Raw genomic sequence first — 17,797 nt, forward strand, 5'->3', positions numbered from 1 at the left:
CTTCACTAGCAACATCACAACAAAATTATTTAACTCCCAATGTTACACTTTCAATTCCTCCCCTTTTCCCAGACATAAGGATATAGAAGTCAAAATAGTATAATATATATAATAATATTAAATCATTTGAAAATATATTAATATTTTAATTACTTAACATAAAATGGTCATTAACTTAACAAATAAATATATATGACAACACTCATCACGATAATTTTTTCTAAATCTTTAAAATTACCAAAAAGATTAAAAAATGATTTTTTTAGTCTAAACTGGATTTAATCATTACCATAAAAGGTAAAAAGATAAATATAGTAGTGCTAATTTTGTAAGATTGAAGACATAAATTAAGAAAGTATGGGTAAACAATAAAAACGAACCCTTTTTGCGTCCAAAAAACGAAATGAATGAACTTTACATTGATATGTTTTTTGAATGCTGTGTAGAGACAGACGTACAGACAGAGAGAGTCCAAAGCAAAATAAAAAATCCGGAATCCACGCACACTATTCAATTCACTTCACTAAACTTTTTGGAATCCGTAGTTCAACTCACGGCGTAATCAAAAAGCAGACCTAAACACTCTCCACTCTCTCCAACACCCACCCTCACAAAATTTATTACAAAATTTAATTAAATAAATTTCACATCAGAACAAAAAAAAGGAAAAAAAAATCCACTGTCGTTCAATTTCATTTTTTTCGCTTTACGTATACAGGAAGTTTCTTATAAACGATCCGAAGAGAATTCAAACCATTTTTCAACTCCTTCACTGAGTGGGTTTTTCTTTTTTTGCTTCAGCTACTGAGTGGAACCGTTCTCTACTCTATGGTGAGTCCAATTTTAAGTTTTTATCACATGGGTTGTTTTTAATTCAGTTTTTCGTCACCCCAATTGTGCATTTCTTTGTGGGAGCAACATTTTGTGGCATTTGTGAATTGGGGTTCTGGTTTTGTAGTGCGTGTGAGGTAATTGTTTAATTTGGGGTGTTTTAGTGATCAATTGGTGGTTTGGGCTCGTGGGGCATGGTTTCTTTGGGTAAAAGTTTTGATTTTTGAAGGTTTAAGGTGTTCGCGGTATCAATTTTGAGTTTTTTTTATTTGGGCTTGAGTTGATTTTGTTGAAATGGGGGATTTGTGTGTGCTAACTTGTTTGTTTTGTGTGTTGGGGTTTTGCAGTTTGTGTGCATGTGGTTGATACTCCATGGAAACTGTGGTGGGAATTGAGGATAATGATGATGGGAAGTTTGAAGACAGTGGGGTGGATAGAAGCAGTTCTGCTTTGTCTTCACCGAAGCAAATTTCCAATCCAATTGTATACAAGCTTGTTCGGGTATATATTTTGTTGTTCGTTGAATTTTCATTTTCTCATTATAATTTGGATATGCATTTTGTAAGGCTTTTTAGTTTGATACTTGATGACAACAAATCAAGAGGAAAGGAATTGCTAGGGAACCTTAGTTTTTTCCCCCCCTTGCATACCAGTACCATTGTATGGGTTGTAAGGCTATTTTTCAGCCTTATATTGCACCTGTTTATTAGACTAGAAGCCTAAACATTGTGCCTGAAGAGTTCTAATTTTTTGTTTCATTCAAGAACGAAACTGTTCATCGTGCCACCCTCATCTAATAATTAAGAATCCCAAATAAATAAATAATTCTAACATGCACAATTTTAGTCAGCATGATTTTGTTATTCTAGCTGCATCACTTTTTGTTTGCTATTTTTTTTTTGTTATAGCATTCATAATACCTTGATACCTTTTTCTTTTTCTTTTTCCAGAAATGGCCAGCGATCTCAACTACAAATTAACAAAATTCATGACGGTTTCCGTCTTCCTTTAGTTATTCTATATATTAATTTCCTTAATCACTGTGTTTTTTTATTTAAGTAAATTAACTCGCTTTCCCACTTTCCCTAATCTTCTGTAATGGCTGAAATGAAAATGGAATGTGAGTATGTGTTATATTAGTTTAATTAAGTCAAAGATAGGGAGAATTTATTTGGAAGCAAATATTTTATTATTTGGTTCTACATTTTGTTTATGTGATTTATAATTCTGTTAAGGCTACATTCATAATTCTATGAGTTGTTTGTCTGATATGATCTTTAGGTTGAAGGTGATGGGAGATTAGTGCCAGCAACAGATGATGAAGTAATGGAGGTGGGGGATTTTCTTGAGTGTGAAAACAGTGAAATGCATGTTGTTGCAGACACTGGGCAAAGTTTGGAGTGCATATCAATTGAAAGGTCATCTTCTGGGAATCTTAGATTGGAGTGCTCAGAAGGTGCATGCTCAATCTTTTAGTGTTACAATACAATTGCTTCTTAACATTTGAGTGCCATGTTAAAGCATTTGTAGTAGTGGTTATACATCAAACTATATACTTTAATTTCTTGGCTGTTTCACAGTAGCTTTATCTCTGCCAAGACCAGGGATTTTAGTGTTGCATGTGTTGGTGTCTTCAGTTTTATATATATGTATGTGTGTGTGTAAAGCTGTTGAAGGCTCAAGGTTTTGTTTCTCTCAGACATTGCTCAAGTTTTTTGTCACTAAATGCATTATTGACTTATTGTTATTCTTACCCAAAATTATTTAGCTTGTTTTGTAACTTGAAAGGCTATACTGCCTGTTTTCTTATTTAAAATGTTGACGAATTCTTGATGTTCTCGATAGTTATATGGTCATAACTTTTCTTTTAGTTTTTGAATATGCCATGCTGGCTAACTTGTTCATTTCCCTTTCAAGATTTTTTTATATATATATCTTCTTTCAATTAATGCCATGGGTGTTTCACATTTAGGCACTGCAGAGGCAGATTTGGGGAAACTAAATGCAAAACTACAGGTAATTTGCTCTCTTTTCTTTTCTCTCATTCCTTTCCTCTCTATAATGATTTCAGCATTAGAAAAATAAAATTGAAATGCTCAAACTATGCTCAACCTATTATGAACCTGTTGAACTGTTGAGAGAAGTTGGTGTGTCCAACTTAATATTTCTTCTGTTCGAGCTTACTTGATAAAGAAGTAATCTGTTTCATATCCCTTCTCAGTTAAATTATGAAATGTATTGCAAGTGATGACCTTATTTATTACTTAATAACTTAATTGAATTTTAAACATTTATGAATTGATCACAGCAAGCTTTTTCCTGGTATAATTACATTTGTCCATTCTTTGGAGTAGAGGTGGCTCTGAGATGTATTCTCAGGAGATCCTATTATATATTTGTAGTTAAGGCATGTGTATTCTGATTCAGAAAAGATTAGTTCCTAGATTCACTTTCCCATGTGTCAATCATGCATTGCCAATGTGTACTTTCTCCTGTTGTAATTTTTCTCATTATTGACTAGTAAAATTTCTTCTTTTATCTGAAAAGAAAAGAAAATAATAAGTTTACCCTGTATGAGTAATACGAGTAAGTTAGTAAAAGATAACTTAAATTAAAAAGTTCTACATGCTAAGTTGCTAACAACTGACTTAGGTTTATCCAATTAATAAATATATTATAGCATTAAATATTTGGATACTTTAGTTTGGCAGAACTATAGAAAATATTTGTGCTTGGATTTACTTGTGTATATTGCAAGTTTGCAACTTTTTGATCTTGTACACAACAAGAAAGTTAAAATAGGTGTTATCAAATATCAGTGTTTTCTTGATCATGGGTATTAAGAATATATGTTCTTGTTTGGATTTAGCTTTCAGTATGAGTCTTTTACCTTAGATTTTTATCCTTTGCGATATTTATGTGGTTTTTATTTGGGAAGTGATTAATTACCCCATATTTTCTTAATGGCATGCTGTGAATTTTTTTTTCCCTTAGATCATTGTCAGTTTCAAGGGTTTTGCCTGCATGTCTGCATATCCTGGTATTTTTAGTATTGTTTCCTTGGGTTCTCCTTGACCTCTAAAACTTCTTGTAGTACATTGAGCAGATTTTGGAAAAGGTCAAAGAAGAAGAGAAACAACGCGTATCATGTGGATCACCTGTTCATTCTCATGTAAATATAGACAGTCAGTGTTCAGCTGATAAATTTCCTGTCGTGGATGGGAAGGTTCAATCCGAAAACCAGGAAACTCCTTCTATAGCATCAAGTTTAAATTATACTCATAGTAATCAATCTGGGAGTACTGATCAGTGTTCCAGACCTTCGGAAGGAGTAATAGAAAGTGGATCATCTGCTTCTGCTGTCTATTCCAATTTGAAGCCTGATCTTTCAATGTCAGATGGAGAAATATGCTTGGACAAGCTATCAATCAGAGAACTTCATGAACTGTTCAAGGTAACTTTTGGTCGGGAAACTACTGTGAAAGACAAACAGTGGCTGAAAAGAAGGATTGCCATGAGTTTAACCAACTCTTGTGATGTTTCAGCAACAACTTTCATTGTTAAAGATAACAAAATAGTTAGAAAATTTGAAGACAATTCTGGAAATATGAATGCCGCATCTTTAATCACTTCGGAAACTATGACTGAAGAAGAGGATGTCAACTTTAAGGATTCATCTGCTGTGAAGGCCCGGGAAATTGACGATAACCAAGTTGTTTCTGAAACAAAACTGAGAAATCACAGTATGGGATATGGACTGGAAGATGAGAATCACCAGACAGATCAAAGAGCTGCAAAAAGAATTCGGAAACCTACTAAGAGATATATTGAAGAGCTCTCTGAAAATGAATCTAGAGAACACAGTCCTAGGTTGTTGATTTCTAATAGAACTGCAGGACATGGACATGTTTCTCCAACTTCATATGTCAGGCCTGCTGCTAGAAATGCTTTTTCAGAGTTGAGAACATATGTCACCAGATCAGACTCTCTTGGAGGTTCTGATGTCCAAATTCCTTGTGTGTCTCGGGTTCGGAGAAGTCGTCCAAGAAAAGATATCACTTCTCTAATGGTACGTGATACTGTTTCTTGCTTAAAAATATTAAAGTAACACTTAGTTTTAAATGTTAACTTTACCTACCCCTCTCAGTAAAACATGATTCCTCTTGTTCGTGTTTTCTGTTTCTTTCTGTTGTCCTTATTGTTGCTTGATGCCAAATGTGGACATTATAGGAATTTAAGTAGAGAAGGAGGAATAGAAAGGACAAAAATTGAATAATATTGATATATGGTGTGTAATGTGTTACAAAATATAAAACGGTATCCCCTATTCAGGTATCATGGTAGCATTTGACTCTACTTTTTGTGGGTCTCTCTTCTTAAAATGAGAAATCAGGACCACATTTTTTGAAAATACAATGCTAAGTGGCTTTTTTTAGTGAACATAGCTAAAACATACAGCTTCTATTGAAGCTAGTTGGAGGAACGGTTCTCTAAAGGAGAAGTCAAGTAAAGCTGGGCCATTATACTAGCTCTAGACTCCTCATTAATCAAATTAGGAAACAATCCATGCAATATGGAAACTGTTCCTATGAGATCATCGAAGAGGTTCTAAATTATTCTAAGATACAGCAATAATATTATGACATATTTTCTAGATATTTTAAACCAAAAAATATTGTTCTTTTATAGATAAACATAGTAATTCAGTTTGGAAGTTAAATATGTATTTTTGTTTGATTTAGATACATATAACATTATTCTCCCCCCCCCCCCCCCTTTTCATTTTTTTAATGCTAAAGCAAATGCTTGCTACCAATGTTGTCTCTTTATTGCTGCATGTCTTTCCAATGGTGCCTTTCTACTACCGCTGTGTCTTTCCAGCTGAAGTTTCTTAATAGTTCTGGAAATTATTTTGTTGACAGTTTTAGAAAGTATTTTATTTTCTTACAAACAGAAAACATTATGCTCTTGTTTCAGAAATTCCATCCGATTGGCATGGGTGAGGCTGCAAAATTGAGTAATAAGCTCCTTGAGCATAGTTCTGATGCTGATAGTGAGATCCCAGACAATGTTTTGAAGTCAAGAATGCCTGCAAAGTTTCATCAACCAGTAAGACTGGCTTAATTTAGCCTCTGCTAATGATAGAAAGTGTAGTTTTTTTTATCTTATTGGTTGGAACACACACTCATAAGAAGTTCATTAAGACAAGTAAGGTGAATTTTATTAGGAAGGAGAGAAGGTAGAATTATAGGACCATAAGAGGGCCAGCAAGTGTTGCCATAGTGTTTGATAACCCTTAACCTGCCACAGGAGGTGGGAAACTATAGGCACTTGGAGAAATTGCTAATGTGTTGATTTCATCAACTTTCAAAATGCTTTTGGCTTCTGATTCTTTATTGCTTATTTTGCTTATGTATATTTCATTTCGTGAATACTTTAACTCAACATGGTGGCAATTGAAAGTGCTATTGCAGTGGGTTGATAAATGATTGTAATTGTTTCTAAACTGAATGTATTACCTATAAGTGTTTTCAAGATAGTTTCTTTTTCATGTTTAGTTTGTCTTGCACTTGCTGGGGCTTCATTGATTGGGAAAGTAAGTGACATAACATGTAATTGAAGCATTAGCTTAATGAACTACGTAAAATTTCTGCAAGTTTTCACGTGTAGGACCCTGAAAAATAGATAACCGATTACTTTCGTATGACATCATTCTGTTATTTTATTCAATATTTAACATGACTATTTTTTCCTCTTTCTGTTTTGGGTGGGTGTGTTCAATGTAGTCTTCAGAACCTGTGAAAGAGAAGCAATGTCCGGAAACAGGCACAGTTGAGCTCCGGCCGGAATTGAGGCCAAAAAGGGCAGATCCTTTCAGCCATACATCTGATGATGATATAGTTACTGTTCCCACTGCTAAAGGAGGGATGAGGAGGAAGCATCATCGTGCCTGGACTCTTGTCGAGGTTATAAAGTTGGTGGAAGGTGTGTCACGATGTGGAGCAGGGAGATGGTCTGAAATCAAACGGCTCTCCTTTTCATCGTACTCATATCGTACATCTGTGGATCTTAAGGTAATCATTTTGAATTCTGGTAGTAAGCCATGTCATGTGCATTTCTGATCTTGGTAAGATTTGGGTGTACTTGCCCTCATTGAACACGTTTATTTTGCTTTGCAGGACAAGTGGAGGAATTTGCTCAAAGCTAGCTCTGCACTGACACCTTCACCTGCTGATGATGGGGTGAGAGTTTATGATACTAATTTTAATTTGATCTTGTTGAGGTGGGTTAAGTTAGGTTTCTTCAACCGTAGGTCGTAATGCATGCATGAAATACGTCGTAATGCATGCATGAAATACGTCGTAATGCATGCATGAAACTGTATTATCATGCATGCTTAAGATGTCATTAATGTCTTATGACTCTTATCTCTTAACAAGCTTATTATTTTATACAAATATCTTTCTGTAATGCTCTTCAGTTTGCATGCTTTTGTGGATTGCAAATTAATGCAGTTCCTGTACACAATTTTTCCTCAAGTTACTTTATAGAAGCGGGGAATTATTACAGTTCTAAAATGAGAAATTTAATTTTAGTCATAAATTCAGCTTCCTTTATTATACTGACTTGTATTTTATTTTATTTTGTTTTGATATTTATAGATAAATTCGCGGAAGCATGGTACGGCTCCCATTCCTGAGAAAATTTTACTGCGTGTAAGAGAGCTTGCTGAGATGAATTCTCAGGTGCCTCCAAGTTATAGCTCAAACAAGTTTGCAGCTGGTGCAGGGAGTTTGCATGGAGGAGATAGATCAGGGTACTTGTAAATAAATACCAAATTCCTTATCAAGCTACAAAAAAAAAAAAAAAAAGTAGAGAAAAAAAAAAAAACTACTTTCTGCACTTTGTTAGACCAATCCTTTGTTGGATGCATAGAGTAGATGCAGTATTGTAGACAGTTGAGGGATTGTTTTATGCACTGAAGCGTTCAATAGAATCGTGTCACTTTTTGGTTACCCCTGTTGTGATGGCTGTAAATTTCTGTCTTAGTAATATGCCTTAATTTTAGTTAGAATTATGATCGTTTAATAATAATAGACTTGGCGTTGTTTACTTGTTTTCTGTTCTATTGCTGTTAATATAATAGTTTAATGAATTTGGTAACTAGCTGAATTAATTAAGAGAAAGATACAATATTTTACTAATATTGATACCATTTTAATTTTAAGGTTGATTTAGAAAGCAATCAAATGGTAATACATTTGTGACAATAACTAAAGGTCTGCGCAAGTTTAGGGTTTTCTAATGTCAAAAATTGCTTACCATTGAAAAAAAAGTTTACTTTCATAAATGGAATCTTTATTCTGATCATTTGGAAATGATGTTTTTGAAAGTTAATAATCCATATTTTTATAAGAATTTAATCAGAATATATTGGCAATGTATAAAATGTGTCATCTATTATAAAATTGTTGATTACTATAATAGTTATTTTAAAGCTCATTTTAAATATTTTTTAATTAGTTGATAGCTTAACCATTTTATACTAATAGTGTATAAAACTTAAAGTCTTTATAACTTCATATAGAAAATACCATGTTAGAACACCATTTAACAATAGTATATGTTAAACCATGATGCATTTAGGACTTCATCAAACTCTAGCTAGCATTTAGCATAATCTTCTTTTAGAAAATGTGTGTATGCCGATGCATATAATTGAGTCGTTGCTTGTCAATTTAAACCCTGTTTGTTGGATTTTGTTTACTTTGAGATTCGTGCTCATGAGTTAAAATGTTAGTTTACACACTAGCCATGTGCTTGTTTTATTTTGGTTCACTATGGTGAATTTAATTCTTTCTCCTTGCATTTTAGAAATATTTGATTGGTTAGCTTAAATTTCAAATGATATGATTTAACTTGTTTTGCTTCCCAAAAACAAAAAATTATTTATGAACATTTATATTTATTTGATAATGAATCACTTGTGTTTTTTGTCTTATTTCTTTTATAGAAAGTAATTGTTATTTATTATTTGATCATATGTAAATTCACTCATGTCATAATTAAGTATTTTTTTTAATAAAATATAAAAACTTTGTTATGATCAAATATTTTTGTCGTGTTCTAGTTAAAATGGAAGATTGTTGGATTTTATAATAAAATAATTGAATTTTTCTATCTCAGTTTTCTTTAATTTTTTTATTTGTTCTGGCTATATGTTTAAAATTATAAGTCCTAAATTATTGAATTTAAAGTTTAGTAAAATGAATGATCATTCTAAAAAATCTTGAGCAATCAAATATGAATGTTTTTGCTATATTTAACGAATCGTAAAACTCTTATAGTAGAAGTGAGGAAGTACTAAAATCTTGCATTTTAACTACAACACTCATGACTAAAATATTTAAATATGACAAAGTGTTCATTGTTGATTGAAAAAAAATCAAAACCTTGCATTATAATCCATATCAAGTAATTAGGAGAGAGAACAATCAACTAGAAAAGAGAATACATGTCAACATGATAATTAACTGCTAACTAATCATGAGACTAACAAAGTTATTAATCGAGTATAACGAAAGTAACTTTCATAACAAAATCAAAATTTAGAAACTAAGATGCAAACAAAATTTTAAGAACCTATCAACGACCTCTATACGACCAAATTGGGTGTTTACTCCAATTTAATGAACTTAATTTATCAAAAATTAGAGAGAGAGACAAAAAAAAAGAGAACTTAATGGTTTTAGGTAGAAAAAATTGGCAAGGAAAATAAATTTGCTTGAATAAATAGATTTAATTATTCTAGAGTATTAACAACATATTCTTTTGAACACTCTCTTATATTAGTTAAAAATTATTAAAAATCATAAAAATTTATGAGTCTCAAATGTTATTAAAGTATATAATAGTGTGTTACTACTTACTATTACTTCTTTTCATTTATTTAATTTCAAACATAACATAGATGAATAAAGAAAAATAGCGCACACAACACACACACATATGAAGTTAGAATCCGTTAATACCATAATATCAAATTAATGAAATGATACATTCAATAACATTTTTACAAATTTAACCAATCTAACTATTATATTAAATGATATTGCATTCATGATTGAACATATGAAATTTCAAATGATTCATACTCTTTTGGATATATTATCTAACAATAGGTATTTACATGTATTTTGATTATTATTTTACACATTAAAATAATATGATAAATTATCAAATAATTTTAGAATTATATAAAAAAATTATATTTGATTTAATTAGTAATATTATCAAATACAATAGTAGAATTGACATTCTATACAAAATTATTGAATATATCATTTTACTAATTTAGCATCATGGTGTTAACAGATCCTGATTCCTAACCATATTATATATATAGAGAAAAGTTCAAACGACGCCGATATAATTTTTATTAAGTATTATACTGCTCAATAACTTTATACAAAATATGAACACTTTAATTACCTTCAAGTTGTTCAATTTTAACAAAATTTTATATAAATATATAAAGTGATATGAAGTTATAATTCAACGGTTAGATTTACAAAATTCATATTTAATATAAAGTTATTGAGCGGTGCAATACTTAGTACAAGTTACATCAGTGTAATTTGAACCCTTCTCATATATATATATCAAAAGTCTTTTAAATTTTTTTTTTATCTCTTTTAATTTATCACTTTTGCTTTTATTTACAAGGTTAATTTTAATAAAAAAAATTATCAATAGTTAAAAAAAATTGTATCACAAGATAAATTATTTATTATAAATATAAAATAAAATTGATAAGATAACAATATTTATTTATTATAAAATTTAATTATAATATAATTTATATATTTAAAAATATTTATTGATTGTAAGTTTTAGTTATATAAAATAAAACTTTATATTACATAAATTAAAATACCAGTATATATATTAATTAAAGAAAATACTAGAATAAATACTCTAAAGCCATTTTTATTTAAATATTATATATATTTTATTTATAATTTATACAAACTAATATCTGATATATTTTAATAATTAACAAATTATAAGAGTTAAATGCAAATCTTTTAAATTGAAGGAATTAAAATTATACATATTTTGATTAAGAGATAGAATTAACATTTAACAAGCCACTACCACTTTTGTGTCCAACCAACCAAAGTCGGTATTATAATACCTTTTTATTAAGAGTTTCCCCCTTTTGTTTTTGTTACAAATTCATTTATGGGTCAGACATTTTTTTTTTGTCTGTGGGGAAATTATTTAGAGTAAGTGGCCCAATAAAAAAAAAAGATTTTAAATCTGGGCCTTAATCTTCTCTTCTCAGACCTACTCTTCTCTTCTTTTCTCCTCTCTCTCTCTCTCTGCGTTTTCGTTTTGTCATCGTGTTACTGTGTTTTCCGGTGAGCTAAGATCGTAGCTTCCTTTTCTCTCTCTCTTGTTCGATTCTGCCTTTAGCTTAGCTGATTGCTCTTTTGTTCATTTCAGGGAACAATGGGTATCATTGAGAAGATCAAAGAAATTGAAGCCGAGATGGCTCGGACCCAGAAAAACAAAGCCACTGGTACTCATTCCGTGTTCTTTCCATCTATTTTATTCTATTAGCCATAGAATTCCCCCCAAAAAGTGATTTTTTTTTGTTGGGTTTTATAAAAAAAAATATATATATAATATTTGGCCTTATTGTATAATTTTGTGTTCAGGTTTATCTTCTATGTCCTTTTTCTGTTTGATATTTTCGTGATTATGAATGTGTTTGAATTTGTGTGCTATGCAGAGTATCATCTTGGGCAACTCAAGGCAAAGATAGCAAAACTAAGGACACAATTATTGGAGCCTCCAAAAGTATGATGTTATATAGTTGCTGTTTATTTGACATTGTTTCTTGTTTATTCTAAGTTCACTGTTTTGTGTTCTCTTGTGATGATCGATGCAAGCTTGTGTTATATGTTTATTTTCCTTTAACTGATTATTGAATGGCACTTGTCCTTTTAAAATTTGGTCTGTTTTGTACAAGTTAATCCGCAAGTTTTATATGTGGTTCTTATTATCCTTTTGCAAAGAGTGAGAAACCTGATTTTATGTACAAGGGAAAAGGTTTTAAATTGTGGTTTCGGATGAGGTTTGGTTGTGGCCTGCGATCAAAAGGTAATGTGGTTTGCCGCAACCAAGATGTTACGGGTCTTCACATGATGCAGTTCACAATTCAAGACTACAAGAACGAGTTCATGCATTTTAGTTTTAGTATTAGATGTTTGACCTTTCCTTGGAGGGTTAGGTCTGTTTTAATTTTGTAAATTAGGAAAGGAGGGTATATTCCTTGTCCAATTTTGTGCATCGGGTCATTGACAGTATTTTGGCCTTTGCTAGATTGATACTCAGATGCTAAACTTTTATTGTTTTAGCTGCACTGTTGTTCGAGCTGTCACAGCTCCGTTAGCAATTAGCATACATGCTTAGAAGACTGAACAATAGAAATTCCTAGCAGGAGGCCATTGGTGCCTTTCTTCTGTCTGTAGTCTTGGTTACACCAGTCTTGGATTTAAGTAATGGCTTCGTCTGGATTCTGTAATTCTTGTGTCAATTTCTATGTATTCATTATGAAGGCCACAATAGGAAGAACAAGAATAAATTTTATAATTAGGTTCTGTTTTTGTTGGGTTATGGAATATGGTGTTTATGGATGGAGTGTGATGCTGAATTGTTTTATCTAAAACTCCTTCCCCTTAATATTTGAGTGGTACAACTGCATTGACTTCTATCTATGTGGTAGCTTAGCACATAAATTTTTAGTGGAATTTTTCTTATCAATTACTAAGCAATTGGTCTGTTTCTTTTTTGTTTCCTTCAGTTTCAGTTTGTTTATATGTTTTTCCTTTATTTTCTTTCCTCAAGGAGGGCTTATTATCTTTATTATGTAATCCCCTTTCTCCCAACAGATTCTTATCCATCTATGATCTGCTATAAGAATTGTACTCGGAATCTGGCAATCTGCTTAGTGAATTTTTTACAGTATTCTTTATTTCAACATACATAGGTTTCTGAATTATTTCTCAGCCACTGTTTGCTATTCCTCTGTATCCATTTTTATTAGGTGTGGTATACTTAATCTTGTTATCAAATTCTGTAATAGGGTTCTAGTGGAGGTGGAGATGGATTTGAAGTTACAAAATTTGGCCATGGACGTGTTGCATTGATTGGATTTCCAAGGTCTGGTAAAATAACTCTTATAAATTTTGATGATTGATATATTTTATTTTCTACCATTATCTAAATTGATAAATGCTTGTAAATTTGATGTGTGTTCATGTTTTGGATTTCTGCTTAAATTTTATTTGAATTAGTTAAACTCCTAACCCTTTCCATATTTTGCCCTTTCATTTTCCAGTGTGGGGAAGTCTACACTTTTGACAATGTTAACGGGCACACATTCCGAAGCTGCATCTTATGAGTTCACAACTCTGACCTGTATTCCTGGGATTATACACTATAATGATACTAAGATTCAGTTACTTGATCTTCCTGGAATTATTGAAGGTGCTTCTGAAGGAAAGGGACGTGGGAGGCAGGTAAAACTAAAATTGCTCATATCTATAATTCCAGTGGTAGTGTTTTTTTATACTCTTTTTTATTCATAATCATATTGCAAATAGTGCTGTTGTTATATTTCCTAATACAGCAAACAGAGGCGTCTGTACCGAGTAGAATGTGATGCTTGGTTCTTTTCATAGAATGCTTTGGAAAGCATGGCTTCCTTATTATTAACAGTGCAGGAGTTTTGTTTTCTGAATTTTCTCTGATTCTCTCAGGTTATTGCTGTTGCTAAATCTTCAGACATAGTACTGATGGTTCTTGATGCTTCCAAAGTAAGTGTCATTTTCCATATTCTAATGCAGTCTTTCACTCTGTTGTTAGTATTGCTAGTTGATAAAATGGTTCGTTGGTTGTTGCAGTAAATTATATTCTAACAAGGGATAATAAGTAGCTAACATATTGTCGACTAATTAAACATTATCATTAAAGACACCCTTATTAATGCATAATGTTTCTTACTCTGTGTTCCGCTTGGTAAATAATAAATGTGAGTTCTATCTATATATTTTCGTTTTCCTCTTTTTTTAATTCCATTAACAGGCCTCCTGCCATGCAAAGAATATTCTAGCATACAACAATGCTTGTGTGTCTGTTCACAATATTTTGATCCTTTTCTCTAAATCAATGTTGCATGTGAAATTGCTTCACAGTTACACTATGTAGATGATAGATAGATTAATTATAGTATTTATTTAAATGTGAACTGCAAAACTTTCAATTTTCTTGCCATGACCTTTTATTTTTCCAATGTATCAGAGTGAGGGTCATAGGCAAATATTGACCAGAGAGTTGGAAGCTGTTGGCTTGCGGTTAAACAAGAGACCACCTCAGGTAAGATTGTGCCCCAGTGTTTTGGGATGCATGACATGAAGCACATATTTTATGTATAGCATATAGGTCTGCGTTGGATTTATATATTTTTGTCATCATTTTTGCATTAATTTGGAGCTTTATATTTCTTGGCAGATATATTTTAAAAAGAAAAAAACAGGAGGCATTTCATTCAACAGTACTTTGCCTTTGACTCATGTGGATGAGAAGCTTTGTTATCAGATTCTGCATGAGTACAAGATTCACAATGCCGAGGTATATATCAAACTGTAAAGTAATGTCAGTTGCAATTCCTTTCCAGGGACCTGTAATTGTGGAATATTACAATCATGTAGTTGTCGTCACCAATAAATGTTAGATATGCATTTAACTACTGCCCTAATTTGTTTAAATGTGGTGGAGCAAGTATAGTAAAGTGGGACACTTGTATGGTTGGTGATGTAAGGATGTTTTGTTTCCCATGTACTGTTGTAGTATGGGTTTACAGATCATAACTGTCAAAGGCCAACTCGCAAAACCTTAAACTGTTTGCTAGAAGCCCAAGAATGAATTTATATATCTAACTTATCACTTCACAGTCTTTTGGGAAGAGAGTATGCACGAATCAGGCTCACTTATGTTGAAATATAGCTCTATTATAAAGAACAGGAGCCACAAGGATCATACTCCTAATTGCTTGATCGCAGGCTTTAAATACAAGGTCAATGACTAACAATTTTAAAAACTAAAACTCTTAGACCAAGAGCAGAGAATGATTTTATTGCTCTAATAATTAGAGTAATATTCCTAAATATTTTTTAATTTCTATGGTCATCATTTAATCAGTCATTTTCTTTCTGGAATGAGGAGAAAATATTTGTCCATGAATAAAAGTTGAAATATGCAATATTGTCTATTTTAAAATTTAAATTATGTATAATGAAAAACTCCTAGCAAATGTTATATAAACAAGAAGCTACCGTGTTTGCTGCCTGAAAATATTTAACCAATTCCTTATTAGTGATTACATTTTCTTCTGCAATTTGTTTACATATTATTCTATCATGACTTACTTTATTTGATGCTTCTCTGGTAACTCATGGTCCTGTTTTTACCCGAGTAAAACTATATAACTGACTGAATCTATATTGCTAAGTTTAATCCCTGATATCACTTGTTTCTTTAAGTTACTGTCATTCCAAGTAGAAGTGAAGTTTCGTGTTAATGAAAATTGATTATGAAGGGCAGAGCTAGACTGTCTAAGCTAGTCATGATATAACTGCCTTTTATCAGTGATGGAACCACTCCATCTTGATAAATTTTATAATTTCCATTACTACGTTTAATATAATTGAATCTCTGTTTTCTATTACCAACCTATCTGAAAGGAGTTAGTTAGCTGACAATTTTACCTTCAGATCCTTTTCCGTGAGGATGCCACAGTGGATGATCTCATAGATGTCATCGAAGGAAACCGTAAATACATGAAGTGTGTATATGTCTACAACAAGATAGATGTTATTGGTATTGATGATGTGGATAGATTAGCCCGCCAACCCAATTCTGTTGTCATTAGCTGCAATTTGAAGGTATGTCAATATTTTCACTGTCTGAAGAAGAATGAGATATCATTTGGTTTTAACTTCTAACTACTATTTTTTCCTTTACACCCTCTTCTGCATGTTGCTAACACTACTAACACTTTTTGTAAACAGCTGAACTTAGACAGACTACTTGCGAGGATGTGGGATGAAATGGGTCTGGTTCGAGTTTACACAAAACCACAAGGCCAGCAGCCTGATTTCACTGATCCTGTGGTTCTTTCTGCTGTATGTTGCATTATCCTTATGCTTACTATGAATCAATGACGGCTATTCTATTTAACTATTTTGAAAGAGGAGTTCTAGCAACACAGTGAACACAGTCTAAGCTATCGGTTAAAATTTGTTGAAAACTACAAAATTATGAGTGTGGCTTCTTAAATAAGAAATGAGATTCACAAAATTTTGTAGTTTTCAATAAAATTTAGTAACAAAGAATGTGTTACTAGCATTTCTCATTTTGAAACTTTTGGCTCCTTTTTTTATTAATCTTCTAATCCATCATAGAGAATTCACTTTCTCTGGCAAAAATTGTTTTAGGATAGAGGTGGCTGCACTGTAGAAGACTTCTGCAACCATATACACAGAAGTTTGGTGAAGGATGTGAAGTATGTTCTGGTCTGGGGTGCTAGTGCAAGGCACTACCCACAACATTGTGGTCTTAGTCATAATCTTCGTGATGAGGATGTGGTTCAGATTGTTAAGAAAAAGGTCAGGAAAACCACCCTTCATCTTGTTTATGTTGTCAGACTGATACATCATTGTTCAAATTCTATGTCCTTGCTTGAATGTGTGTTGAGAGATTGAATGTGGTGTATTTGTATCCTTCAGGAAAAAGAAGAGGGAGGAAGGGGACGATTTAAATCACATTCGGACGCACCTGCTCGAATATCTGACAGACAGAAGAAGGCACCATTGAAGACATAATTATATGACACTTCCTATGATTTCATTGATTTGCCTGGTGGATGGGAAAAATGACCAGAGGTGATGGATGATACATCCAAAAGCAAAGGTTCTTATCTTGATTGCTCATGCAACATAGGATTGAATGTTCCTCCTGAGAACTTGGGGCACCTATGTCTTAGTCACCCAAGTGTTGTAACTTGTAATTCCACCCCCGACCCCCTAAATAATAGTTTTGTTAAGTTATCATGTGTGCATCCATGACTTGAAGAGAAGCAGAAAGTAAAGGAAATGGACACTGCATCTTGAAAATTTACTTGGTCACTATTTCTTTGCCTTAATATAATTTTTCTTTGGATAGGACTTATATTCGTGTGTTCAGTACATGGCTTACTACCTGACCCAAATCAATCAAGTGTTTCAACTAAAATTTCCAGATCCGAATTATTCACATCATCAAGAACTTGTCATTGTTTGTTTTAAAGTTAGAAAAGTCGTCATTTTTTTGAATGAAAAGTACATGTTTCAATGCAAATATATAATTCAGATTTAGATGTATATTATAATTAGTGGTGACAGTGAGAAGAATACCTATTCTCTCGTACCCATGTTTGAAAAAGATATGTGTCTGGTCTCGTAGTTTTGACATTTATATCTAATATAAATATCTCCGACGAATTTGTTTAAATGAAAGACTCTAGTGGAAGAAATAAAGTTTCATATGTGCAATAGTTAATTCTAATTCTAATAAGCAAATAGATCAGGTTATGGACTATTGACCCGGTACTCAGCCCAACACCAAAATCAGGCCTGTTAACATGACTTGCCAAGCAATATATATTGTGAAATAATTAATGTACTCTAGTTAAAAGATTAATTTATTGTTCGGATAAAGAATTGAAATAAAAAGAAGTAAAAGTGAAATAGATTTTTAAATTGGTTAGATTGAGAGAAGTAAAAATGAAAGAAAAGTGTATTATAAAGATATATACTTTCGATGATATATTTATATAACCCAGAACATGGAGATAATA

General features: G+C 32.1%; 2 protein-coding genes across 4 annotated transcripts; both read left to right on the plus strand.

Annotated features, from left to right (window-relative positions):
• Positions 1-556: 556 nt before the first annotated feature.
• Positions 557-7,847, plus strand: TRFL6 (TRF-like 6). Of its 3 annotated transcripts, none has more exons than XM_020363168.3 (9): positions 557-831; positions 1,179-1,332; positions 2,113-2,287; positions 2,804-2,847; positions 3,926-4,900; positions 5,809-5,940; positions 6,618-6,905; positions 7,011-7,073; positions 7,494-7,847. In XM_020363168.3, the coding sequence occupies exons 2-9, from the start codon at positions 1,204-1,206 to the stop codon at positions 7,656-7,658; spliced, it is 1,971 nt and encodes a 656-aa protein (XP_020218757.1). In that variant the 5' UTR covers positions 557-831; positions 1,179-1,203; the 3' UTR covers positions 7,659-7,847. The 3 variants fall into 3 exon arrangements, with proteins under 3 accessions (XP_020218757.1, XP_020218758.1, XP_020218759.1); XM_020363169.3 differs by having other exon boundaries at positions 3,938-4,900; XM_020363170.3 differs by lacking the exon at positions 557-831 and adding an exon at positions 1,782-1,825 and having other exon boundaries at positions 1,191-1,332.
• Positions 7,848-11,099: 3,252 nt separating this feature from the next.
• LOC109803002 (developmentally-regulated G-protein 2) lies at positions 11,100-17,130 on the plus strand. The gene is made up of 12 exons (XM_083074809.1): positions 11,100-11,255; positions 11,341-11,416; positions 11,630-11,697; positions 12,986-13,062; positions 13,241-13,421; positions 13,662-13,718; positions 14,203-14,277; positions 14,413-14,532; positions 15,675-15,845; positions 15,972-16,085; positions 16,398-16,568; positions 16,689-17,130. Exons 2-12 carry the CDS (start codon positions 11,347-11,349, stop codon positions 16,782-16,784), a joined length of 1,200 nt encoding a protein of 399 aa, XP_082930935.1. The 5' UTR covers positions 11,100-11,255; positions 11,341-11,346; the 3' UTR covers positions 16,785-17,130.
• Positions 17,131-17,797: the final 667 nt, after the last annotated feature.

This window comes from Cajanus cajan, chromosome 5 (assembly GCF_000230855.2).
Source record: "Cajanus cajan strain Asha chromosome 5, NIPB_CcT2T_4, whole genome shotgun sequence".
Classification (NCBI taxonomy): Eukaryota; Viridiplantae; Streptophyta; class Magnoliopsida; order Fabales; family Fabaceae; genus Cajanus; species Cajanus cajan.

What these genes read in the sequence shown, in the direction of transcription:
- TRFL6 (XM_020363168.3), top strand. Translation starts at nt 1,204, where the DNA reads ATGGAAACTGTGGTGGGAATTGAGGATAATGATGATGGGAAGTTTGAA. An exon ending in TTGTATACAAGCTTGTTCGG is followed by an intron (nt 1,333 to 2,112) that starts GTATATATTTTG and finishes TATGATCTTTAG; the next exon opens with GTTGAAGGTGATGGGAGATT. An exon ending in CTTCACCTGCTGATGATGGG is followed by an intron (nt 7,074 to 7,493) that starts GTGAGAGTTTAT and finishes TGATATTTATAG; the next exon opens with ATAAATTCGCGGAAGCATGG.
- LOC109803002 (XM_083074809.1), top strand. Translation starts at nt 11,347, where the DNA reads ATGGGTATCATTGAGAAGATCAAAGAAATTGAAGCCGAGATGGCTCGG. An exon ending in TCATTAGCTGCAATTTGAAG is followed by an intron (nt 15,846 to 15,971) that starts GTATGTCAATAT and finishes TTTTGTAAACAG; the next exon opens with CTGAACTTAGACAGACTACT. An exon ending in TTCAGATTGTTAAGAAAAAG is followed by an intron (nt 16,569 to 16,688) that starts GTCAGGAAAACC and finishes TGTATCCTTCAG; the next exon opens with GAAAAAGAAGAGGGAGGAAG.